This window comes from Magnolia sinica, chromosome 13, assembly GCF_029962835.1.
Source record: "Magnolia sinica isolate HGM2019 chromosome 13, MsV1, whole genome shotgun sequence".
Lineage (NCBI taxonomy): Eukaryota > Viridiplantae > Streptophyta > Magnoliopsida > Magnoliales > Magnoliaceae > Magnolia > Magnolia sinica.
In genome coordinates, this window is record NC_080585.1 from 37,970,501 (window position 1) to 37,997,193 (window position 26,693).

General features: G+C 39.3%; 1 protein-coding gene across 4 annotated transcripts in view; it reads left to right on the forward strand.

The window, feature by feature from the left end:
- Positions 1–5,260: 5,260 nt before the first annotated feature.
- LOC131223612 (uncharacterized) overlaps positions 5,261–26,693 on the forward strand; it is a 59,599-nt gene continuing 38,166 nt past the window's right edge. For 2 of the 4 annotated variants that reach the window (XM_058219057.1, XM_058219060.1), the window contains exons 1-4: positions 5,261–5,531; positions 20,196–22,976; positions 26,103–26,232; positions 26,320–26,408. In XM_058219057.1, coding sequence (XP_058075040.1) covers positions 5,457–5,531; positions 20,196–22,976; positions 26,103–26,232; positions 26,320–26,408 — 3,075 coding nt within the window. In that variant the 5' untranslated portion in view covers positions 5,261–5,456. Of the gene's footprint in view, positions 5,532–12,021; positions 12,287–20,195; positions 22,977–26,102; positions 26,233–26,319; positions 26,409–26,693 lie in introns of all 4 variants that reach the window. The other 2 variants (XM_058219058.1, XM_058219059.1) reach the window with 2 other exon arrangements.

Genomic DNA, 26,693 nt, shown 5'->3' on the forward strand with positions numbered 1-26,693 from the left:
CTCACCAGTGGGCTCCACTGGCCTACGTCCAATAGGGGGAATAAATTTAAAATATTAAAGGACCAAGGCGGGCCAACGAGGTTTTGGACAACTAAGTCCAAGCCTGACCCAAGGCTAGATTTTTAAGCCTGAACCCAACCCTCGACCCTGATACTCCAACCCAAGCCAGACTTGATGTAGGCCAGGCCCAGAAGCCCATCGAGCCAACCCAGCCCATTGATAGCCCTAAAAACTCCCTTAGTTTTCAGCCTTGGTCTTCATTTGTATGACTGGGAGATTTTCTTTTTCCGTCTCATTTTTAGATAATTCTTTGGGCTTGAGCCCAACTTTCAAGCTGCGAAGTTGGCTGTGATCAATTAGCCATTCCACCTATATTCATATACTCTTTGCTAGTCGTAAGATTGAACTTGGGCCAAAAAGCCAGGGCTCGACCCTTGTCAAAGCTATTTTAATCTACATGTAGGCTGAAGTTTGGAGCCCATGACTGGGCTTTGGGATGATTTTGAAGCCCAGTTAGTAGTGGGCTAGTTCCAAGTTCATATATACTAAGGCCCAACTTGAGCCCACTTAGATGTAGCCATTGCTCCGGCAAAACTAACAAATGGGTTTAAGATCAGATTCACCTTTTGGACCTGGAATTTTGGCCCAAGATTAGCCCGAAGAGGGCTAAGCCTAAAAGCCCAATGGGTCAACCCGACCCATTGAAAGCAATGTTTATTGTAAAGAGGACAGGGATCGTTTACAACACCTATTTCACGCAACACGGCTGATGCATAAAACATCCCAAGCTCTATGGGCCCACCAATTTGTATATTTGAAATCCACTCCGTCCATCGGATGAGAACCCTTATGCTCACCACAGGTTCAAAAGATTGGCCGATTAAGAGCTCATGTGGGCCACAACAATGGAAAATTAAATAAATAAATGTAAACTTGTTCATTTGATGACTTTATTAGTTTATAAAATCGAAGGACTGAGATCCATCATGAGAAAGGCATGATAGCTACTTTATTCTTTAGTTGTTGGATTTAGTAGAGACATTTCCCATCAACCAATTTATATATTGCACCTAAAACGTGATGTGGCCCACCTGAGTTTTGTGCATGGTCTTATTTTTGTATATTTCCTTGGTCGTTACGAGGCACACCTGATGAACGGCCATGGTGGCCCCACACACAAACGTGCATCGCATGCCCATTGTTTCCGGCATAGATTAAGTGAGGCAGAGTGAGGCCCTGACCACAGGGCCCATCGCGGTGCATCTGTTGTATATCCATGCCGTCCATCTGTTTTTTTAGATCATTTTAGGGCATGGTTTAAAAAATAAGGCAGATTCAAGTCTCAAGTAATCCATACCGCAGGAAAATAGTGGCGATTGAACGCCCCATTAAAGACTTCTTAAGGCCCACTAATGTTTATTTGCCATCCAACCTATCTGTAGATCACAGAGATAACAGCTTATTAGTTCAATCCGTACTGAGTGGTCCACCTGAGAATTGGATCTGCCTCATTTTTGGAACCATGCCCTAAAATGATCTGCATGGAAATACAACACGTACATCGAGGTGGGCCCCACAGTGAGGGCCTCGCCAGCTAAGCTGGTACTCCTACCTCACCTAATCCGCACCCCATTGTTACGGACGGGGAATGCCTGTGTTCCCGGGAAGCTCGTGTAGTCGGAAACTGTGTGGGGCCCACAGGGATGCCCGTGAAAAATCCACTCCGTCCATCAGTTTCGCAAGACCACATTACGATAGGAGTCAAATCAGGAGGTTCCAAAACTCCTGTGGGCCATATCACACGAAAAGGTGGAGATTTAACGGCCTCCATTGGAAACTATGGGGTGGCCACCTAAGGGTTTTTTTTCTTTTTGTTATCAAGATGATTTTTGTTCCTACAGTTTATCTGAGTGGGAAGGAACCCAACGAACGGTTTGGATGGCATATAATCATCATGGTCGGCTTCACGAAGTTTTCAACGGTGGATGTTTCCGTTCCATATGTTTCGTTTGGTGTGGCCCACGTGAGTTTTGGATCTCCCTGATTTGCAAATTCATGTTCCATTGTGGTCATGTAAAACTGATGGAAGGAGTGGATTTCTGAGTGGGCAGCTTCCGACCAAGGAAACTTCCTTCGCCGTGGGGCACAGGCAATCCCCGTCCCATTGTTCCGGAAGCGGATTCGATGGATCCCTGAATGTGGGGCCCACCATGATGCATGTTCCTTACATCCACGCCGTCCATCCGTTTTTGTGACACATCCCAAAAATGAAGCTGATCTGAATATCAGGCGGACCATACCTTAGGAAACAGTAGTGATTGACTATTAAAAACTTTTTTAGGCTGCAAATTAAAGTTTTGCATCAAGTTGATATTTGTGTGGTCCTTTGTCCACCTCCTTGTGACCCTATCAACTGGTTGGATGACAAATAAACATTCTGGTGTTCATCCCAAGAAATTTTTAATGGTGAATATTTAATCACCACTTTTTTCGGTCGTGTGGTCCACCTAAGATTTGGATTTGCATCACTTTTGAGATCATGCCTGAAAATGAATGTGTTAATGCAAAAATCTACACATTCTCCTTAGATCACCTGAGACTTGCATGTTAGAATAAAGATGGAGACCTTGGCTAGCTCAATTGGCTGACCGAGTGGAGATACCTCGTTTCAACACCCAATATCTTAGCATTGATCCCTATTGGGGGTGGCTAACATGGAGTGTGTGTACTGACACGGGTGTGAACGAACAAGCTAACTCAAAAAAATAAAAAAATAAAAAACCAAAAAAAAGGGTTTAATAGTACATAAGGTTTTGAAAAGTGATTCATGCGTAAGGTTTTACATACCTTTCACCATTATATATTACAGGTGAGGAGAGGCGATGGCGTAGAGGGGTCTTCCCTATTTAATAAGAGTGTATTGTAGTGGGATTTGGATCCTCGACGTATTGCATCGAGATCTTTAACGGAGATCTCGGACAGACCCGTGTTGCAAACTTCTCTCTAGATCTTTGATTAGAATCTCATATGAGTAAATTTGGTAGGATTTGGACAGTCAACCCCAGGTCGGAACTAGTAGAAGCGCACAATGGCAGGTTGAGGTGGGGAGTTGTTCCGAGGAGGGGTTCAGCTGACCTAGGTTCTTCTGTCGAGTCGTTGCCGAGCTCATTCTAGCGTCAGGTAGATTAACAATCGGTTAACCTGCTTTCGGAAACCGTTAGTCGATCTCATTTCTTGCTCAGGCTCTTTGCCGTATCAGTTGTTGACCAACACAGCGTGTGCGGATGTCCGACTTAACCTTGTTTTATTGGTTAGTCCATTTTTACCCGTAACAAGATATAAGGCACACACATCACAGTGGGCTTCACAGTCAAGGATCCATAGAAGCCAGTTCCATTGTTTCCCACCCGGATTGCATGCCACACCCCATTGCAGGAAGTTCCTGCCGTCATAAGCTAGTTGGGGCCACCATGATGTTTAGATGTATCCATCCCACTTCTCTGGATCATGTTAAGAAATGACATCAAACGAGTCAGATCTGAAACTCAAGTGGATCCACGATAAGAAACTGTGACGATTGAACGTCTACCATTGGAACATTCAATGGCCACCTAAGTTTTGGATTAGGCTAATATTTTAGTGATTTCAGTTTATCCATGTAGGAATGACCTCATGAACGGTTTGGATAGCATGTAAACATGCCGGTAGGCCAAGGAGGTTTAAACGGCGGGAATTTCCCTACCCACCTTTTTCTGGTGTGGCCCAAAACGGATGGACGGGTGGATTTCTTACAAACATTACGGTGGGCTCCACCTAGCTTTTGACTGCAGGAACGTCATGCAACAGTTGTCGCAGGCAATCGGAGTACCAGGTGGCCTACCTTAGTTGTCTGTACGGCTGATTTTCACCCAAGGACCGGAGCGTTTCCAATGGACGGACTGGATTTAACACAGGCAACATTATTCGACTACAGAGCCTTACATGGCATCTTTCCTAGTACCAAAGAAAAGCAGTGATACGGAAACCGTATCCTACGGAAAATGATTCAATACTCGTGCAGTGTGTCATGGTTCATACAACTGCACTCCGACACTGTACACGTGGCACACACCCAACTGAAATTAAGCCGTCTAAACCTTGAAAAGCATTGTAGATAAATCACACCCTTAAAATCAACCTAATTAGATGATCCTAACTTCTGATTATGATTGTCGAATCTGCACCGTTGGTTAATTCATAGATCAACCGTCCACTAGATGCCACCAATGGACCAGTTAGTACATCGCTTCAGTGTAATCGTTGAACCAGACCTTTCTAAATAAGGGAGCATTTCCACGGTTTATATGGAGTTTCAAACTTACAAGTTACATGAGCGCCACGTGTAAAATAGTAAATCAATAATTGAGTGCATGTGCATGGACCATCTCTTTACAGGAGTGAGATGATACGTTGTGCAGAAAAAACCATAAAACGGTACATCTGTCTTTCTACAATACACGTCGAAGATTGATCTACTAATCGGGTCCGTCCATACGTATGTCCCTATCATAGATGGTTTATTTATCAAAAATCAAACGTATTACACAATCCTACCCATCTAATCTACAACCATTAAAATAACGGTGCAAAACAAAAGTATTAACGGTCAAATGTGCTATGTGATAAACCACAGAAAAAGTATGGATGGATCGTCTGATAGCTTTTACTCTTAAAATGTAAGCCATCCGTCCACGTGCCAGTACACAGGGTGGACCAGATCGATACATAACCGTGCCACGTATACAACGGAGAGATGACCCGATCTGCCTCGATCATATTACGGTTTTTCTGGTTCGGCGTATCTTTCCCTGGTAAGGATCGAAGCTTTTCTCATGCGGTAACGCCATCTCTCGATGGGTAAACCATTTCAATCAGAACCGTCCATCTAGTTAACCTTTCAATGCATAGAAGATGGTTTGAAATAAACAGAGATCGGAAAATCCTATCCATCCGATCAGTGGTGATCAGGTCCACGGTGCAAGGCCTAAAAAGGAAAAAGTCCAGTGGGCGATATGCAGTTTATAATGAAATATAGGACCCTTTTTAATAAATAAGCTATCGATGATATTTCACAGTAGATGGACGGTTCCGATCGATAGATATCAATGCCACGTGTATTACGGAGAGATGGGTCGACGGCTCTACGATATTCCCGGTTCTACCGGATCTATCTGCACCGTTTCCCACCAAACAGACGTACAAATTAAAAGCGGGGTTTGTTGTTCTACTCTCACAGAGAGCGAGAGAGATGATTCCGCATTGTTAACATGCGCACCCTCTACAGAGGGGGACGAGGTGATTCCTCTTCTTATCGTGCGCACCCTCTCCAGAGAGAGAGAGATAGAGAATTCTTCTTACTGTGCGCATTTCACTGAGAGAGAGATCCGGTTGCTTTTCTTATCTTGCGCGCGCCCGCCATGCCCTCTGTCAAGAAGAGGAAGAAGAGAGCGAATGACGGTGACAGAAAGCTTCTGGTTGGATCGAAAGTCGAGGTATCTCTCTCTCTCTCTCTCTCTCTCTCTCTCTCTCTCTCTCTCTCTCTGTTCTCATTTCCTGTTTTTATTTTCATTTTCATTTTATGATGTTGTTGGGAGTTCTGAGAAGTAATTCAGTATTTAAAGTCTCTCTCTCTCTCTCTCTCTCTCTCTCTCTCTCTCTCTCTCTCTCTCTCTCTTCTGAATTTCACTGTCCGTTTTTGTTTTGGCTTTGGAATTCTCTTTCTGGCTTTTTTTTCTTTTTCTTTTTTCCTGGTTTCTCGGTAATTTTATGGATTTCCAGGGTTTTAATATCTCAGATGCATTCTTCAGGCATTGCTCTATTGATGGTTGTTTATTCATTTCTTGTGTTTTCTTTGCTTGGCTTAATCACTCAAAAAAAACACATCTTTTTCTGTCTCCTGTTGAAGGCTTCTGATGCCATTGCTCCGATTTTGAATGGTAGCATTTAAAGTCTCTCTCTCTCTCTCTCTCTCTCTCTCTCTCTCTCTCTCTCTCTTTTGGCTTCTCTGTAATTTTGTGGATTTCCAGGGTTTTAATATCTCAGCTGCATTCTTCAGGCATTGCTCTATTGATGGTTTTTTATTCGTTTCTTGTCTTTTCTTTGCTTGGCTTAATCACTCAAAAAAACACGTCTTTTTCTGTCTCCTGTTGAAGGCTTCTGATGCCATTGCTCTGATTATGGTTTGTAGATGTCGTCTTTTTTTGTGGGCGTTTATTTCTCTTTATTCAGTTTCTCTCTTGGAGCTGTCATCAGCTGGGATTGTTCTGTTTCTACTTTTCGTTTGTACGTGAGGTTTCTGATTTATTTATTTATTTTCCTTTGTCCAAAAGCTGCCTTTTCATTCTGGCTTTGCGATGCAACTAGAATGCTGAGAAACAATTTTATTTTTTATTTTTTAATTATTATTGGAAGAGAATGCCCGGAAACTAATTGCAGAAAATTCACATTCAACGTATGACATTAAAGGCTGAAGCGTTGAAGCACTGGACATCAGACAATCAGGCCCATTCATTGAATGAAAGGCTAGGATGATATGTTGACTTCTTAGGGGACGTTTGGATGCCTGTAAATGGGGCTAACTGTAAATGATTTACTGGTAAATGGTTTAAAGTCTGTGTTTGGATGCTGAAAAATGCCTTTAAATCATTTATTCAGTTTCATTCTTGGAGCTGTCATCAGCTGGGATTGTTCTGTTTCTACTTTTCGTTTGTCTGTGAGGTTTCTGATTTTATTTTATTTTCCTTTGTCCAAAAGCTGCCTTTTTATTCTGGCTTTGTGATGCAACTAGAATGCTGAGAAAAACTCTTTTAAAAAAAAAAAAAAAAAATTATTATTGGAAGAGAATGCCCAGAAGCTAATTGCAGAAAATTCACATTCAACGTGTGACATTAAAGGCTGAAGCGTTGAAGCACAGGACATCCAGACAATCAGGACCATTCATTGAAGGAATGGCTAGGATGATATGTTGACTTCTTAGCCGATGTTTGGATGCCTGTAAATGGTTTACAGTCTGTGTTTGGATGCTGAAAAATGCCTCTAAATCATTTAGCTTTGGGCCCATTTGATTTCCCTGCAAAAAGCTGTGACTTCGTTTACAGGCTCTCCATTTACAAGACTTAAATAATTTACAGTTTATCAAAACACAGACAATCATTTATCTCTAAACCATTTACAGCTTACGGCCAAACAGGACGGGCTGTAAGTGATTTACACCTGTAAATCATTTACCAGTTAAACCATTTATAGGCATCCAAATGACCCCTTAGATTTGATTGCTTGTATACAATTGGAAAATCCTAGATTTGAGTACTTGTAAAATCCCTAAAATAGCTTCCTGACAATGTATAATAATATAACAAATCATAAGGAAAAATCAAGAAGAAAGAAAGGAGAAAATCTTCTCCTCCTTAATCATTTCCCTTCTCTCATCCTCTTCTTCTCTCTCTTTCTATTTCTCTTTCTTCTTCTTTTTCTTTTAAATGGTATTAGAGCATGATCTCTGATTAGATTTATCAGTTGCCCTCATCTCTTGATAGATCTGCATTTCTGCAAGTTGCTGCTCACTGCCCTTTGACAGTGGCTCTCACCGCCGCCCCTTGCTGTCTTCACCACTCACTGCTCTCCGATAGCGGCTCTTGCAGTCGCATCCTGCGATCTCCAGTGGCCCTCGCCATTTCATCTATCATCGGCACCCAGACCCACCATCACTGTTGTCTCCATTGATTCTGGCAACCTCATCTGCAGTTATCTGCTACAGTGACATGCTGCCATGATTTGGACCCTAGCTGTTTTGGATTCCTCCTCTATTGCATCCTAGCTGTGATTTGACGCTAGAACAACACCTATTCTGGTGTCGATTCCATAGCGTTGCCGCCTCTGTTTACATCCTCCATGTTACAGAACCGGCTTGATCCATCCACCAGGCCCCTCCTGAATTTTTTTAACCACTTGATCTATCCGCAATGTCTCTATCTAAATCCATTGGTACAAGTTTTGTTTGTTTTTAATCAATCATCTCATTTGATCTTCTTATTGCTGACTATTAAAAGACCATAAAACTCCAAGAGCAATCATTCTGCCCAGGAAAAATCCTAGTACCTAGAACAACTCCTTTAAATTCAATGGAAATAATTTTCTTTCCTGGTCTCATTCAACCAAGTTCTTTCTTCGTAAAAAGGGTAACTAGGATATGTCAATGGCAAAACTCCAATCCTAGAAGAAAGTGATCCTAGTTATCTTGATTGGGTATCAACCAATCCTCTCATTATGTCATGTCTTTTCAATTCCATGGAATTGGATATATCTAAAGGTTTCTTCTTTCTCTTGACGGTCCATGAAGTTTTGTCTTCTTTGTATGAGATTTAAGCAGAATAACAATTTTGCTCTAATCTACCAACTTCAACAAGATATCTCGAAATATAGTATGTGGAGCAAAAAATTATATATCTTGGATACTTCCATGGCATATGGGAAGAACTCTCTCATCTAAACCCCATTACGACTGATATGATAAAGTTAAATAAAAAAAATTGAGCAAGACATTATTTCAAATGCTAGCAAAGCTACCTATCGATTACGAACACATTTGTGGTCAAATATTAATGGCGACTGAGCTTCCTTATCTTAATGATGTGTGTGCTCAAAGAGAAGAAACAAGAAGAAAGGTTATGGGAGTTTCTAATGTCAGGAACTTGATGGAACCTTCTGCCTTGTTTTCTGATGCTCAATCATCTATTGGATGTGGAGATGAAGGAAGAGGCCGTGGTAGCGGTAGAGGCCGAGAAAGAGGAGCAACCGGTCGGGGCTCAGGTGAAAGGCTTCGATGTGCTCACTGCAATAAACTTGGTCATGTTAAAAACAAGTGTTGGATCCTCTATGGTAAACCGTAAGATGCTACAAGTAGCACCAACTCTGTGAATAAAATTAATATAGTTAATGCTAATGTTTATACCTGAATTTTACTACCTACAATCTATGCTTAACTGCAATGGGCAATGCTGATCAGCCCACTCACGCAGTCAAGATATGAGGCAAGATTGGTATTGCATATGGAAAAAAAGATGGTCCTTGGCTGTATTATCCACCATGCTTCTCCCCGTTTTAAAATCTTATTTCCTTTCATACGCCAAGGGCGCAAGACACCAAGCTTTTTGGAACTAACTCCTGTGGTAAAATCAAAGGATTTCGAAGCCTCTACACATGAATTTTAGTACTTAGCCAGAATGAGGCTCAATGCATTTAAAGGCACCATTGCGCCACATTACTTCAGCCCCAACAGCACTATGCTGAAAGATGATGTCATCAAGACATCACGAGAAGCACAAAATCAGATGGAAGCCATGCACCCATGCACCATGTGCAGAACCACTTTGCGGCCAGTGCAGATACCCCAATGTTGAGATACATGAATCTCGGACCTTCCTATGCCTATAAATACCCCAAGACGCTCATTCAAAGGGGATTCTAAGATTTGGACTTCAAACACGTTGGATCCAAAGATGTGGACTTCAAACATAGTTGGTTTTTGTACACTGTCAGACTTCAGAGAGAGAAAGAGAGAGGATCATTCGAACCTTTAAACTTCGATACTCAAAGGTGATTCTCAATATGCTTGAACCTTCCACCCATCTCATTGGGGAGCCCTATGCCATGTGCTAATCGGATCAAGCTCTACGCCCAAGCCCAAGACTTCTGATAACACCTGCTCCTAGGTGCAGAGTTCTCCATTAGTCATTAAGATGGCTATGGGCGCAAATAGCCCGTGACAAGCCTTTTGCACTGCCATGCACGTAGCCAAGTGCATACCCCGACGATCCAAGCACCAGGCGCAAACGTCTTGCCGTCTTCGGGTGAGAGTAATGAGAGCCATCTCTATTCCACTGCATTGTCTATCCAATCATTCGTGGTACGCCCCAAGCTATTACGACCACCTTGGTTTAAACACTTTGAAGACGAAGAACCAAAGAACCTAGGAACATTCAAGGCCACGCCACAGGATGATCTAACCAAGGGTTTTCCTCATAGATGTAATTAAGAACCCATGCCAAACCACGATCTGCAATGTATACAAGCCCCAAACATTAACGAAAGCTACGCAATCTGACTTTTGTGGGGAACGTAATGGGTAGACATCTGCATTCATGAAAAGATAGAGTTTCGAACACTCGATAAACCTTTAGAACTACAGTAATCCTTCAATGCAACCAAGGAACTCCGGAATCTTTGCTCTAAACCGTCCCTATATCACGCTTTGTTGGCTAATCGACTATCTGACGTCATTGCCTCTCATAGTCGACCCATGACGCCTACCACAACTACATGAGACGTTTAATGCTCCATGATTAACAGAGAGGTCTAGATACTACTCACCTAGCCAATATTGCTTCTAGCATGACTAGCACGCCATCAAAATGTCCTTGACACAATTCCCCAACAAACAATCCACCTTGACTCACATCAGACAATTTCGATAATAACAACCATAATTTCCCTTGAAAGGCTCTCTAAATTGCTTGAGTAGCTAAATAAATCTCAAGGTTGCTCCTCCTACCACAACCATCCAACTTCCCTCGCAAGACTCGGGTATCTTCTCCTTTGCTTTTATGACTTATAGTCCTTTAAGTTCTTGGATTATAGTTGATGCCATTGATCACATGATGTGGACATCAAATTGCTTATCTTTAATAACATATATCGAAGGAAATATGATGGTTTTTATTGCCAATGGATCGCCAATTCCAATTTATGGAATTAGCAAGGCCACTCTGTTTTCTGGTATTAATCCATCAGGGTTTCTTTGAGTTTCCACATTTCCATTAAATTTTCTATTTGTTAGTAAACTGTTCAATCCCTTAATTGTTTCTGTCACATTCTTTCGAGTATTCTGTGTTTTATAGGACTTGATCACGAGGAAGGAGATTGATAGAGGATGAGACTTGTCCAACAAGAGCTCTTTTAAGTAGTGAAAGTAAAGTTGACATGGATCAGATCTGGAATTGGAGATTAGGACATCCATTAGAGAACATGTGCTACATTGTTTATTGTCAAACAACTACTTTCTCTAAAAGCTCGAGCAGTTAGATGATGGTATACAAGGGACTTAACACTCCAACATTTATGACCTTTTATTAGTTCTTCATTTAGTAGGTGTGAGACTTGTTATGCTAAGCAGGCCAAGGTACTTTTTAAGTGTAGCAAAAACTCATGCGATAAGCCCTTCAGTTTGATTCATTCAGATGCCTGGGGCCCTACACTGGTGGACTCATTATTTGGTTTTAAATATATATATATATATATATATATATATATATATATATATATATATATATATATATATATATATATATATATATATATATATATATATATATATATATATTTTACCTTTATTAGTGATGTCTCGAGATTGTTATGGATTTATCTATTAAAATCAAAAGGAGAGTTAATGCTTTTAAGATGGTTGCTAGCCAGTATGATGCCAATGTTAGAATTTTAAGATCTAATAATGGAAGGGAATACGTGAGTAAAACATTTGATGAATATCTTGGAACAATGGAATAATTCATCAGACTACTTGTCCGGACACACTCTAACAAAACGGAGTGGCTAAGCGCAAGAATCATCACTTATTAGAAGTTGGTAGATCATTTATGTTCAAATGAATGTTTCTTGTCGCCAAATGCTCTTTTGTTTGTTTGCTATGTTATTAACGGATTGCCAAGTGTGGTTTTGAAAGGAAAAAAAAAAAGCCCCTTCCAAGTTTTGAAAGAAAAACTTCTTAACACCTCATACTTATTTTTGGATGTGTACATTATGTTCATGTACTTGAATCTACTAGGAACAAATTGGATATAAGGGTTATAAAATATGTCTTAGTTGGTTACTCACCTAATAGAAAAGGATTCAAATGCTTCGATCCAATAAAGAGAAAAGTGCATGCTACAAAAAATGTGCAGTTCGTTGAAGATGTTCCATACTACTCAGGATCCAAAGATCCCATGCTAAAAGAAGTCTTCATTGAGGGAAAGAAGTAGAAATTGGTCATCAAGACTTTTTATAGCTATTCAACCCATCTTATGTCAGAACCAACAGAAAGACCAAGCAGAAGATGAAGATCAAACAAAGAATGAGACTCGATCTATCCAGTTGGGAACCAAGTATCTGATGGAATTGAATCTACAAGCACGGACCTTGTGTCCTGAAGCTACTCATCAATTGGACTCCTCTATGAGAAGTTCTCATGTGTCAGGTATACCTTCTTCTTATGACATTCCTTATATTCTTATTGAATATTACCTTATGAAAAGAAAAGACAAAAAAAAAAGGAGTCACAAGCCCTGTCCCTCGTTTATTGATCATGTCAAGTTGCTTATCCTTTCCAATCATGCGTTTCCTTCGAAAACTTCTCCAAATAACGTGTAGCGTTCTTAAGCTCTATCTCACCCCATGTCCAATGGTTTCAGTATTAGTACCGTATCGCACCCGTGGGATATGGAACCATATCTGGCATCCCATGTGAAATATCAGATGTATTGTGTAATGTATCCTTCTTTTTTTGGAAAACATTGGGAAATTGGTCAAATTTATCAATGAAACTTTAGGGATGTTTAAAAAGACAAATATTACACACTTACAAATAAAAAGATCACAAAAAATAAGTGCATATAATAAGTTTCATTTGTATAGGACCTTATCAATGAAACTCTAGGGATGTTAAAAAAGACATTATTACACACTTACAAATAAAAAGATCACAAAAAACAAGTGCGTGTAATAAGTTTCATTTGTATACGGGTCCTAAACCATGCCCTATTTGACAGAAGTGATGTAACTATATTCAAAATCAGTTCATATCATCTATAAATCGGCATGTATGAAAACACAAGTAATACATTCAGAAGCCAAAGAAGTAGAAATATACCCATGATGTTTTTTAATTAATTTTTTTTCAAAAAATCCAAAAACTTCTGTCTATCTGTAGATCAACCTCCAACATGTCTAGTATGTTGTTTTCCATACTTTAATTGCAATTTAAATGTGTGAAATGAGGAAAATTTTGGAAATTTCTCTCTCTCTCTCTCTCTCTCTCTCTCTCTCTCTCTCTCTCTCTCTCTCTCTCTTTAATTTTCTCCAATTTTACAAATTAGAGTGTAACTAATATTAAGATTGACCAACACTTGTAAACACTCGCAAGCTAAGGCCAGTGTTTTAAATATCGATGATATCAGCCGATATATCCCATGATATATCTTGTATCCCACCTTTGCGATACGAAATGCACAAGTAGTAGGATAAATCCTACATGTTCGATCCGGTGAGCATTTTTTTCGATCCTTTTTTCTGTAAATCATGTTAAATCAGTGTCAATTTGTTACAAATCCATGATTAACATGAAAAATCATGGATTGGGAGCTTCGATTTCAAGATTTGGAGGAGAAGGATCGAGTTGCAGAAATTTGGAAAAAAATCAAAATCAAACATGTATGTAACCTAATCTAGTGATTCTTCTTTTGCTTTTGAATGTATTGCTTGTGTTTCCACATGTCTTCTTACATTTATAAATTATATGAATAGACATTGAATATACTTGCATCAATTCAGTTAGACAACGCATAGATTAGGACCCCATACAAAGAAAACCTATTATGTGCACTTGTTTTTTGTAATATTTTGATTTGTAAGTGTGTATTGATGTCTTTTCTAACAATCATTGAAATTTCATTGAAAAAATCAACCAATTTCCAATGTTTCCCCATGTTTCTAACAATAGCGATACATTACGCGATACAACCGATATATCCCATGCGATAACCGATACATATCCATATCCCAAGGGTGCGATACGTAATGCGATACTGATATTTCGAACACTGGCTAAGGCTAACTAATCACCAATCAATCCAGTTTGTTTTGAAAAAATTACTTTCATTTTTTTAACATTTTTAAATTCTCGACCAACACTCCTAAACACTCACAAGCTAAGGCTAACTAATCGCTAATCAATCTAGATTTTTTTTTAAAAAAAAAATATTCATTATTATTTTTTATATTTTTAATTTAATAAATAAAATTTTCAAGAGAACACAAAAACCTCTGTCAATTTATAGATCGGCTTCCAATCTATCCAATTTAAAAGGGTGAAATGAGGAAAATTTTGGATTTTCCCAATTTCCCCCAATCTCCAAATCGAAGGCTGAAATACATGAGTGGGCATGCAAAATCATGGATTTCCATCTTGGTTCTAGCGATTCCAAGTGATTTACAGAAAAATGGGTTACAAATTGAAAATTTTCTCATTGTTTGAAAATCAGGCCCACTTGTTGTTCATTCTCAAATTTTGAACGAAAATCCAGTTGCTTCTCCGAAAAAGGGCAGAGGGGTGGTTGAAGATTCGCAATATAGTAAGTTAAGGAAGGCAATTTATGGGCTTAAACAATCATCAAGATCATGGTTTGAAAAGCTAAGTTCAGCCCTAAATCCCTTTAAATATGAATAGAGTTGGGCACAGGATGAGTGGACTCGGTAGACTTGAATCGTCCGACTCATTCGGACCCGACTCAACTTGACCCGAGTGGGTGAGTCGATCCGAAACAAGTAGACTTCGCCAAATCCGAACTCAAACCAAGTCGAGTCCGGTCACCCATTAACTCGACTCGAGCCGAAATCCGACTCAGTACTTGACCCGATCTGAAACCTGACTCCACTCGGGTTCGGGTTCGGGTTTAGGTTGTGTGTGTGTGTGTGTGTAAACCTAATCTAACCCACCTATTGCACACCCGCACCTGACCTGACCTCTCTCCCTCCCTCCCTCCTCCCTCGAGCCTGACAGCCACCCACCACCACCAGGCCACCCTCCTCTGTCTCTCTCCACTCCCTCCCTCATCTGCCACATGGCCATACCCGATTATCCGTCTATCCCGACCCGAAAGCCACCACAGCTCGGCCACTCGTCTCAACTCAACAGCCCGTCCGCACCCACCCACTTACGCCGTCTCTTGACAGCTACCCAGTTCTCAAAATCAACTAATTGAGTTTATTTCTATAGTTCTATTTCATGATTTTCATCTATTCTAATTTGGGGGTTTTGTGAAATTGGGGTCGGGTAGGGTTGAATGTCCAAATTGGAATGGGTTGGGTGTTATATTTGGTCTGGATTGGTTGTGGTGCATCTAGGCTGGCTCAGGTGCGGTCACGCTAGCTATAGTGCATCTAGGCTGGCTCGGGCTGACCCATTTCATGATTTAATCATCAGAATCTTCTTTTAGCAAGGGGAGTATGGTCATGAACAAGTATCAAAGCTCACTTACACTAGAATCAGTTGAAGCGCTCATTTGTACATGGGAATGGCTGTGTCCGATCTATGGAAAAGGCAACTTTGTTGATGAGGAGTTTGAGGAAGAGGAGAGTGAGAAGTAGGATGAGACAGTACCTGTAACAATTGTATGAAGCAGGATAAGACAATACCTTCTATTTTCCTTGCGTTTTCTTATGACAATTTGACAATTATTATTTGTGGACTTGAATTATATTATTTGATGGGTGGATGGATATTCTCTATGCTTATCAGCTTATGTATTTTGATGTTTATATATATATATATATATATATTTCTCCTCTTTTCCTTTATGTTTTTAAATGACTTAATGTTGCATAAATCTCATATGGTTGGCTCGTTGCATTTGTTTATATTCATTTCTTAATTATTTATGTTGCCTTAGCCTAACCAAATATTCTTTCGTTCAAAATTCACACTTATAGATATGTCTTCGGAAGATGATCCATCAAAAGATATTTGGGATTATAGAGCCCAAGTCTACTCCTCAAACGGAAAGATAAAGTTGTAATACAAGTTGTGTGGAAAACAACTTGTAAACAAAACGAATTGGTTAAAATTAATTTTGGCTTGTCGGGGAGGAGATGTTGCCCCATATAGCAAAGATCCTTCAGAAGTACGGGATTTATTTCGAGTCATTCTCAACTCAAATACAAAGGCTTCCACCCCTTCCCCTATAGCCAATACAATCAGGCACAAAAGATTTAGAAGTAGGCCTATTATAAATGAACAAGGGTCAAACAGAGGAAGAGTCCCCATACTTAGTGGAGAAGAAGAAGACAGACTATTAATGGAATAAGAAGAATGAGATTATAAAGAAGTCGTAAAACAAAGCATGGAATTGGCATCCAGGACTAGACAACATCAACCCCCTCCGAGAAACATGATGCTGAAACAGGCACAAGTACGGGACATGAGCCAAGCGATAAATCATCAAAAGTTTCTTAAAAGTCCCATTGCATTCTATAAGTGGTTGAGAATTTCGTGCAAATCGGATCATAAAAAGAGGTTGAAAAAACTCGTTAAATTTATGAATACCATCTGATTTAGAAAAGGTAAACAACCATTTTTTAGACACCTCCAACTTAGACTTAGCCCATAGTTCTCCCGCAGTCCAAGCCATAAAAAGAGAACCAAAAGATGATTCTGGCGATGAAGATGGAGGAGGGGGTTACTATTATGGACAAGGTTACTCAGGTTACACGCCACAAGGCATTCATCGTACAAAGGATATTAAATGAATGAATGGTTTGTATGTGCAACTCCATCTGAACATACTTTTGAGTTTTGGCAATGTTTATTTACTTTGTTCATTTTTTTTTTCCTGTTACAAATTACTTTTGACAATATTTATTCTGAACAAGTCAACTCAAGCACACTACTAAATCGGGATACAAACAAGAAAAAAAAGGTTAACTCAACCCGACTTGGTCCCTGTGATCGGGTTGGACTCCATCCGAGTTAGTCCAGGCCAAACTCGGACTCAGATCGGGTCAGGCATGCTGGACTTGGTATCGAGTCAAGTTGAGTTTAGGTCAGGTCTATTTTAAAACTGGGTCGGGTCGAGTCAACCCTAACTCGATTCAACTCGACTCAATGCTCAACTCTAGATATGAACATAGTGTGGAGCCAACTTATATTTATCAAGCAAAGAGCATATAAAAAGGTGATTGCTTCGGTGTATCTCGATGATGCTATAGACATAGGCAATTATGATCAAACCATAAAATAGCTAAAGAATGATCTTACAGCCCAATTTGCACAAAAGACCTTGATAAGCTAAAATACTTTCTAGATGTAGAAGTAACCCTTTAAAAAAGGGTATTTTTCTCTCATGAAGGAAATATACCCAAGATATGCTCAAGAAAACATGAAAGTTAGCTGTAAAGCCTGTTAATACACGAGTTGCCTAGAATATGTCTTGCAAAAAAATGGAAAAGTCTATTATAGACAATGGGCAAATGAATGGCTGGTTGGACAACTCATATATCTCATTTTTACTTGTCTAGACATTACTGAAGCCATTGCTCTGGTTAGTTCATGTATAGCTCGTGCATAATTCACATGGAAGCTGTAAATAGAACCCTCGACCTTTGGTACCTAAAGGGTTCCCCTAGAAAAAAGGAGTGTTAATGAAGTGTAATAGAAATTTGAAGACTGTAGGCTACTCAGATGCTAATTGGGTAGTTTGTCCACTTGAAGGAAGGTCTACAACTGGTATGTGCACCTTTGTCAATGGTAACTTAGTTACATGGAAAAGTAAAAAACAAAGTGTCCTTGCATGATCCAGCGTTGAAGCAGATATAGAGCTATGGCCTCAACTACCTATGATCTAATATGGATAAAAGCACTGATTAAAGAGATGGGGTTTCCTATTGTCTATTGAAGATCCAATTAAATTGTTTGTGACAATCAAGCAACAATTCATATCGCATCTAATCCTATAGTACTTTGTTGGAGAGAAGGTTCAGGTTTTTCTACTCCGTTTGTAAGAACTAAAGATCAACTAGCTAATTGCCTCACAAAAGCAGTTGGAAAACTAAGGTTTCACAATTCATTGACAGGTTGGGCATCATTGACATATCTGCCCCAACTTGAGGGAGAGTGTTGAAGCATTGGACATTTGGACGTCTAGACGATCAAGACCGTTCATCCAATGAATGGCTAGGATGATATGTTGACTTCTTAGATTTGATTGCTTGTATATAGCTGGAAAATCCTAGATTTGATCACTTGTAAAATCCTTAAAAAAACTTTCTCACAATGTCTAAAAATGCAACAAATCAAGAGGAAAATCAAGAGGGAAAAAAGGAGAACATCTCTTCAATCTGTTCTCCTCTTATTCTTCTCTCCTACTTCTTCCTTTGCTTTTACATAAAGACCATCCAAAAACTCCCCTTCTTGAGATCAAGAAACCACATTCACCTTTTTTTATTTCAAAATTTCTTATAGAATATGTGTGCACATGCATACAATTTGTAGTATATGCATACATCATCATCATCTAAGCCTTATCCCCACTAATTGGGGTCAGCTACATGGATCCTGTTTTGCAATTGTCAGGATTAATGATAAAAGTTGTGGCAAAAGTTTTATGCTAGCTGCCAATTTGACATGACTCTCCTCCATTATTTGGGCTTGGGACCAGCAATGAGAGCTCAACATTCTCACAGGCGTTATTACATGCATATATGTTTGTGAGTGTATGTCTATGTAGATCAATGTTTAAAGTATTGGTATCACACTATCTATTGCACCCTTGGGATACTGAAATATTTTGGGGAACATTGGAAAACATCATTGTATTGCTTATTGTATCACAATATGAGGGAAACATTGGGGAAACATTAGGAACAATGTTAATTTTTTTCAGTGGAACCTCGAGAGATGTTAAAAAAACACATGATTATGTGCCTAGAACTCAGAAACTGAAAAAAACTATGCATAATATTTCTCATTGGTTGGGTGATAACACTACGCTCAGTCAAAAATATGCTCTAAAACCTCCCTTTGATTGCGATTTTACTACCAAATTTGTGAGTTTCCGTCTCCCACACCCAAATTTGGTGCCACTTTAGTAATGCTTTGTGCAACTATAGATGAGATGACCAATTATCAACTTGGACTATTCATTTGTTCCATATTCCTATTCTCAGACCGTGATGCAAAAAGCCGCACTGGTCAGAAGATCAAAACTTTCTTATCAATCACATGAAAAAATGGACAACCAAGATCAAGTAGACAGGCAAAATAGTTCCAATCATCGTCTTCAGACATCTATTCAATAGGCCTTACTATGACTTTGGCTAGATGATCCTAGCCATCTGTTATGGTGTGTGTGTGTGTGTGTGTGTGTGTGTGTGTGTGTGTGTGTTTAAAAAAAAAAAAAAAAAAAATTATTAGATAGTTATAGCAAACTGTCAATATTGAAAAGGTTAGGATCCTTTAGTCAGTGTGATTGTTGCATTGTGGCTTGCCCCTGCAGTACGGAAATCAATGAACAGCATAGATCGATGATATATACTGTCCCATGTCAATTTAAAGCTTTAAGGGCATTGTTAACATTCCTATGAAAGTGGAGACAGCATTATATATACACGTACACACGTGAACAAGACCAAGGACAGAAAGATTTTACAATGAGATCAAAAGCCAAGAACTTCATACTTTTTTTTTCAACGGTAACTACAGATATTACTAAACGTGCAAAAATTAATAATAATAAACTCAATATTAACAAAGGTGAGAGACCATTCCAAAAGAACTTATTCAGCCAATCCTTTGTAAGATACTTCCCTATTACACCCACAAAAGGGCTTAGGCACAAAACCCAAGAAACGGTACACTTGACCTGATGGAATTTAGCCTTCTTGGACTCAGCTCTATTAAACATGTGGTTGTTGTGATCATATCATAACGACCGCACCATTGCTAGGAAGGAGATTTTCCACAGCAAGTTCCCTCTGCTCCCATACAGTAGCATGCCCTAAGCATGTTGTCAATTGAGTCAGGCATAACCCATGGGACTCCTAACAGAGATAAGAATTTTCTCCACACATTGAAATCTCACAGTGCGTAAATAAGCTTGGAACTCTCATTGATTATTTTTCATTCCTTTTCTTGCCACTTAGTTCTATGCTTCCTTTTCTTTTCTTCTTTGTGTTCCATTTTTCATTCAAACTTGTGCTTTTCATGTGGTATTCCAACCAAATTGTCTCCCCTGATCTTCGGATTGGTTTTCTGTCATTATCTTATGTTCATCGTTCTCCCATTAGTAAAAATTCATTTGGTCTATGGGCATCACTCGGATTTACATATTTTGTAGGTTCGACAGTTTGAGGAGGGCCTCAAAGGATCATGGCATTCCGGAGTTGTTATTGGCTATGAGAAATCTAACCGTATCATTGAATACACCAATCTTCTGACTGAAGATGGTTCTTCGAAGCTCATAGAATCAATCACTGTATCACCTATTGTTGAAGGCCTGAATGCTCCTGGGAATGCTAAATATTACCGGGGCAATATAAGACCGTCTCCACCTGATTCTAGTATCCAGGTATCTGAACTTTGTTACAAACTCTGTGTTGATGCTTTTGTCGATGATGCATGGTGGGAAGGTCTCATTTTCGACCGTGAAGAAGGTTCAGAGGAGAGGCTGGTTTTTTTCCCTGACCAAGGTGATCAACAGAGGATCAATGTCAATCACTTGCGTATCACCCAAGATTGGGATGAGGTTTCGGGAAATTGGTGTCCTCGTGGGAACTGGTTTTTTCTCGAGCTTCTTGAAAAAATTGAGCTGGAGGGGTCCCTGCCTGTTTCAGTCAGGCAGATTTGGTATGACGTGAGGACTAGTGTTGGTTTTAGTCACGGAATTTTGGAGTGGACATGTGGGGAGAGGTCTTTGTGGAGTAAGTTGGTGTTGGAAGCCATTCAAGAGAACATAAATGCTGCCCTTGGGCTAGCGCTTTCTGCGACAGATTTTGTGGCTGAGGAAGATTTTGCTGTCCCAAAGAGTAAAAAACGAAGGAAAATAAATAAATCACAAGTTTCTGCAAGTGGAGCGGATTTGGGTGATCAAACAGAGGCAAGCAGTCTGCAAAGATTAGATGAATGTATTCATCAACATAAACAAGCATGCAAGCCTCCTTTGGCTTTTCTTTCGGAATTTCATGCTGCTCCTCTTAAGCCTGCTTTGGATTGTAGATCAGAGGATGCTGTTGTTCTTCACATGGAGGATCACCTATCAGAACGCATCGGAGACTCCTATCAGGAAAGAGAAAATGGTAGAAATTTCCATCCTGCAGCTAGAGAAGATGATACATCAGAAGCTGTAAATAGAGGTACTCATGGGAAATGCGCTTCTCAAGGAGTGGTTTGTCAGGGATTGGTTGGTAATAGATTAATTTCAAAACAGAAAAAGGGCCATCAAACACTATCAGACTTCCTCCTTGCCTGCCGTAATGACGCCTTTGGCCTAACACGCTCAAAAGTACGTCTGGAAGCAAAGCAACTTCTTTTATCTGCAGGTTGGGTGTTTGGGAGTGCCCAATGCAATCCCTGCCGTATGCATTATGATTCACCCAGTGGACAACGTTTTTATTCTTTTGCAAAAGCTTGTAAAGCATGGCAAGAAGAAAAGGAAGCTGGAGCTGTTCAAGATACTATGAATGGTCATGGAGGTGAAAATAATCATATTCATGATGATGGGGGTGTTGCAGCCGGCATCAATTCTTCATTTTCGGAAAATAAGGCTCCTAAAGCCTTGAAGACAAAGAGATCTTGGCAATGTTGGGGCAGGGAGTTACTTTCTAGAGCCAAATTCTCTTCTCAAGCAGTGATAGATTATTGTGCACTTCATTCAGCAGAAAAGAAGCCTGATCGAAAGAAAGTGAAAGTTTCTGCGTCTGATAAAGCCTGTGCATCATTGAAAGCTAAATTGCATCTGTTGGCATTGGGTTGGAAGATTGAATATAGAGAATCTGATATCTGTATTAGAATTCGTTATATTTCGCCTAGTGGAAAACGCTATGATCATCTTATGAAGGCCTGTGTGGATTCAATGCAACAAGATGTGAATGGCCAGAACTCCAAAAATGATGATGTGACTGTGGCAAAATTTCTTCCCAAACCAGTCTATGTTTCACAAGGCCCCCCTCGACGTTCCCCACGAATAGAGAAGATGAAACTTAGGGAAGAGCAATCCAGCTATGCTCTTGATTCATTCAGTGCTAATCAAGATTCAAGGAATATTGGGATGCATCAAGGGGAGGTTCGGGGCTCCAGAAATGATCATGGAATTGTAGCAAAAGTTAATCCTGAACAAACATATTTTTCACAAGGTCCTCTTCAACGTTCCACGCAGCTAGAAAAGATAAAGTTTAGAGAAGAGCAATCTAGCTGTGCTGTTGATTTATTCAGTGCTAATCAAGATTCAATGAATAATGGGATGTGCAGAGATGTATCCCTACTCTCCAATGAAATTATTCTAATTCCAGATGGTGGATCTATTTCCAGTGCTGGACGCCTTTTTTCACCAGAAACCCTTGAGGAACAGCAACATAAAGGTGACTGTTTTCCATTGTGCAGAGAGAATCTCAAAATACGCCTCACCAAACCGAATGATCTTCAAGCAGTAAGAAAAAACAGTAAATGTGGACTAAAGAAGAGGAAACATGAACAGGTTCGAACTGTCCTGTCTTGGTTGATAGATAATGGGGCAGTGTGTCCGAAACAGAAGGTATTTTACATGAATAATGAGGACCGCCATGTTATGGCGGAAGGCCGGATAACACTGAAGGGAATCAGGTGCAAGTGCTGCAAAAAGGTATATGGTCTTACCGGTTTCGCAGTTCATGCCGGTGGAACCAATGACAAATCAGCCGCCAATATTTTCTTAAAGGATGGAAAGTCTCTTTTACAATGCCAAACACAGTTAGTACGTGGTAAGAAGCTTAAGAGCTTGAGACAAGATCCATGCGTGCGAATAAAGAGTGACTACTCTCATTACAAAAGTGACGACATATGCTCTATTTGTCACTATGGTGGTAAATTAATATTATGTGATCACTGCCCGTCATCATTTCATTTAAGCTGCATCGGCTTGAAGGTGCGTAATCTGTTTCTGTTGTCCATATTCTAATACATAGTTCTGTTCACTGAAATTATTTTAGGACTTTTCTGCGGGCAGTTTCACCCATGCTTCAGTAATGAACTTTTTATTAATCTGGTTATATTTGTAGCATATAAATACATACACGCATAATATACATACATATATGTATGTAATATATGTATTTATAATTTTGTTATTTCTGGGGTGACATCATGTATGCATGTATATTCTGCTAATTACACAATTGTGTTAGGAAAACTTGCTAAACATCCTTTGATTAGTTCATATTCTCTCTGTAATTCATACAAGTGTGGCATCTTTGTTTCTACCAAGTTGACCATATAAGTCAGCCAAAGTACATGTGGGATTGTGAATTTTCTGTCTCCCTCCCTCTATATACACTCACGTGGAGAGTGATCACATACACCTCAATGGATGGTGAGTTACCATCCATCCTTTTGCCGAATTATCTTGTGTGTGACATCCGACCTGTGCAAAAGGTGGGCCCTGCCATAAGGATCACCCAGTGGAATAATGAGGTGACAGATCATCAAGGTGGCCACACCCACACATATGAAAATAATGGAGGGTGCTATGGATCTGATTCAACACACATGTGGGTCGCCCGATGATTGGACCAGCCTCATTCTTTGTGCTTGGTGATCTTCATTTCATGGTTGTTCTCACCTTTTGGGCTGCTCGAATATTGTATACATGTGGAACATTGGCATGTGTGCTAGGGGATGGTTGGCTCACCTTTCAAACTACTCAAATGTCGTAAACAGTGTCACTTTGGCATGTGTGGTATGGCGGCATTACTTACCACCCTTTATGTGGGACACATGCAGTGCCCTGGCATGTGTTCTAGGTAGGCATTAGTTATATATACCATCCATTTAGGTTATGTGACCGATCAATCCTCTATTGATGGATGGGTCCGTTTGCTCTCTTTAATTATTTTTTGGGCCCGCCAAGAGAGTTCTTGTTCCTTTTTTTTTTTTTTTTTTTTAAAACCTTCTTCTTCTTCGTCTTCTTCTTCTTTTTTGTTTTTGTTTTTGTTTTTAATTTTTTAATAACAATGGTGGATGCTGCCACGGATATTTTTAGAACAACAAAAATATAACGAAGATACAAACTAATGTGGAAGGCAGAGGGGTGGGGGGTGGGGGGGGGGGGGGGGGTTGTGATCCATGCAAAGCATTCTGCAAGACCACCCTAGAAATAACATTTACTAGAATATAGGGTTTGGGATTCCACTTTCCAGACTTATCCAAAAACAATTCACAGTTTTCATTTGCCGGGAAATTAGCAGCACTCGAAAAGTCATGATCTGGAGAATTATCACAAGATTGATTGCGGGGGCATCAGACATTTGGTTGCTCTCTCTAAGTATCTGATAAATGTGAGTTTCCAAATCATTCATTAACTCTACCAATGCCACAGGGAACAAGGAATGACACACAGAATAAGGAGCATCTTTCCTCTAAGGATAGTTCCTGTTTCTTATGATTTGTGGTCTACGGTTTTTTAGTCATCCATATCAAATTTTCTGTCAATCATGGTGCTGTTTGCTATTCCATGTGCTTCTTTTATTTCCAATTTCTAATTCGGTGAACCTCTATTCTATGCACTTCTCCTATTTGTAGTTCTCTTTTTTAATCTTAGAATTCTCGTTGCTGGATTTTCTTTTCTCCTTTCCTTTTGTTTTCGGAAACTTTTTTCCTACTGTATAATTGAAAATTTAAGCCCTGAATTAAAGTTGAAAACCAAAATCCTGGAAGACAAAAGACAAATTTGGGGCAGATTTTTCTGGTTTAAAGTTGAATTTTTCTGGATCCTTTTTTAAATCCACCTAGTCATTATTTTCTGTATCAGCCAAAGTGATTTAGTCTTGAAATTTGTTTATGGATAATTAATACATTGAGTGCATAAACGTGAATAATTTGTCTGCAGATACTACAATTCACCGTTGGATTGCTGGTGCATGATTATCCTGTTTAGGGCTCAGTGCAGACTAGGGCTGATTTTTATTATCAGTCCTCTTGTTCCTCCTAAACCTGAGAGCAATCCAAATTCACTAATGAGAAAATTGGAGAAGGATGCACCATCAGAAGTGGACGATTTGTTTTCAATCTCATCCACAACAAAAGAAAACTTTTCTTTAAAGGATTTCAGTAGCACTAACAGAATATCCCTTTACATTATATATATATATATATATATATATATATATATATATATATATATATATATATATATATATATGTATGTATGTATGTATGTATATATGAACAAAGCAAAACCCTACTCAATTCAGCATTTAATTGCTACTCAATTGCAGCCCTTAGTTATAAATCAGTTGGAGCCCTTAATTGCTGCTCAATCTATTGTATTAATTGCCACTCAATTGTAGCTTGTAATCTCTAATTTCCTAAAAAAAACATAACTATGGTTTTATATTTGTCTAGTGCTGTGGGATACCAGAAGATCTCTCTAGATCTCTATACAACTAACTAAATAATTCTTAAATTAATAACTTGTGTATTGGCAATCAAGCTAACCAACCTAAATTAGGAAAATTTTCTGGCTATAGAGACTCCAACTGGCTTTAGAAACTATTAGAAGTTTGGAAACATGTAGATGAATAATGCAAAACCCAACAAGGATGGTGTGTCAGTTAAAACTTGCTGAATTCTTCTCCAAATTGTTGGATCTTGGGTCCGTTGGGATGGTAACTTGATAGGCTATCAAATGGGACGAATCACATGTTGGTGGGATGTCCCATAGCACCATCACATGCTCTTTGATTGATCAGTTGCATTTATACCACCAAAGATAATGTGAAAATAAGTATTGTCAAAATTTAAAAGGTTATGATAAAACTGCATGCACGGAATAATTCTCCTTGGTAGTTGTTTGCATGATATTTTACTTTTGTTAGTTTCTTGAAGCATGCATGCAATTGATTTCAGTGTGGTCGTTGACAACATCTGTTGATTGGTTTTGTTGGTACTTTATCATTGACTTAAGGCTTATCTTGTTTCAATTGGAATGCTAATATAGATTATAATGGAAATTGTGTTTTTCATAACATGCATCTTGACTTTGGTGCTAATGTAGGGTGTGCCTGAAGGAAGATGGTCTTGCCCATCTTGTCAATGTGGCATATGTGGCCAGAGTGAATTCAATTCTGACATAAAACAGTTCACATCAGAAACAATTCTTTATTGTGACCAATGCGACTGTCAATGTGGGTTGGGTTCTATCTTTTCTTTTTCTTATGTAGTCAAACTATAATTTAAAAATTCTGAAGTGTGCTTTTCTCCAATTTCCATAGATCATGTTGGATGCTTGAGAAAAACAAGACTGGCAAACCTAGGAAGTTGTCCACAAGGAAACTGGTTTTGCAGTAAAAAATGTTCACAGGTACTCTGATATTTATGGGCAGGACTCCGTATTGGGTCTTTTTCTTCTTATACGTGGTTTTGGTTAAACCCTAATGTTTTATATGTTGAAGTCTTTGACGTGCCAGTTGTTTGAACTCACAGCTTGATTCATTTACACTGGTATAGTTGTATTATTGGATATTTTATAGATCAACTATCCAGAAGGATCATTTTCCATGAATCATATTGTAGATCGGAACATAAATCTTGGATATTTTTCCGTGACACTTTATTAGGCTTCTTGATTTGCTAACTTGCAGTCTGA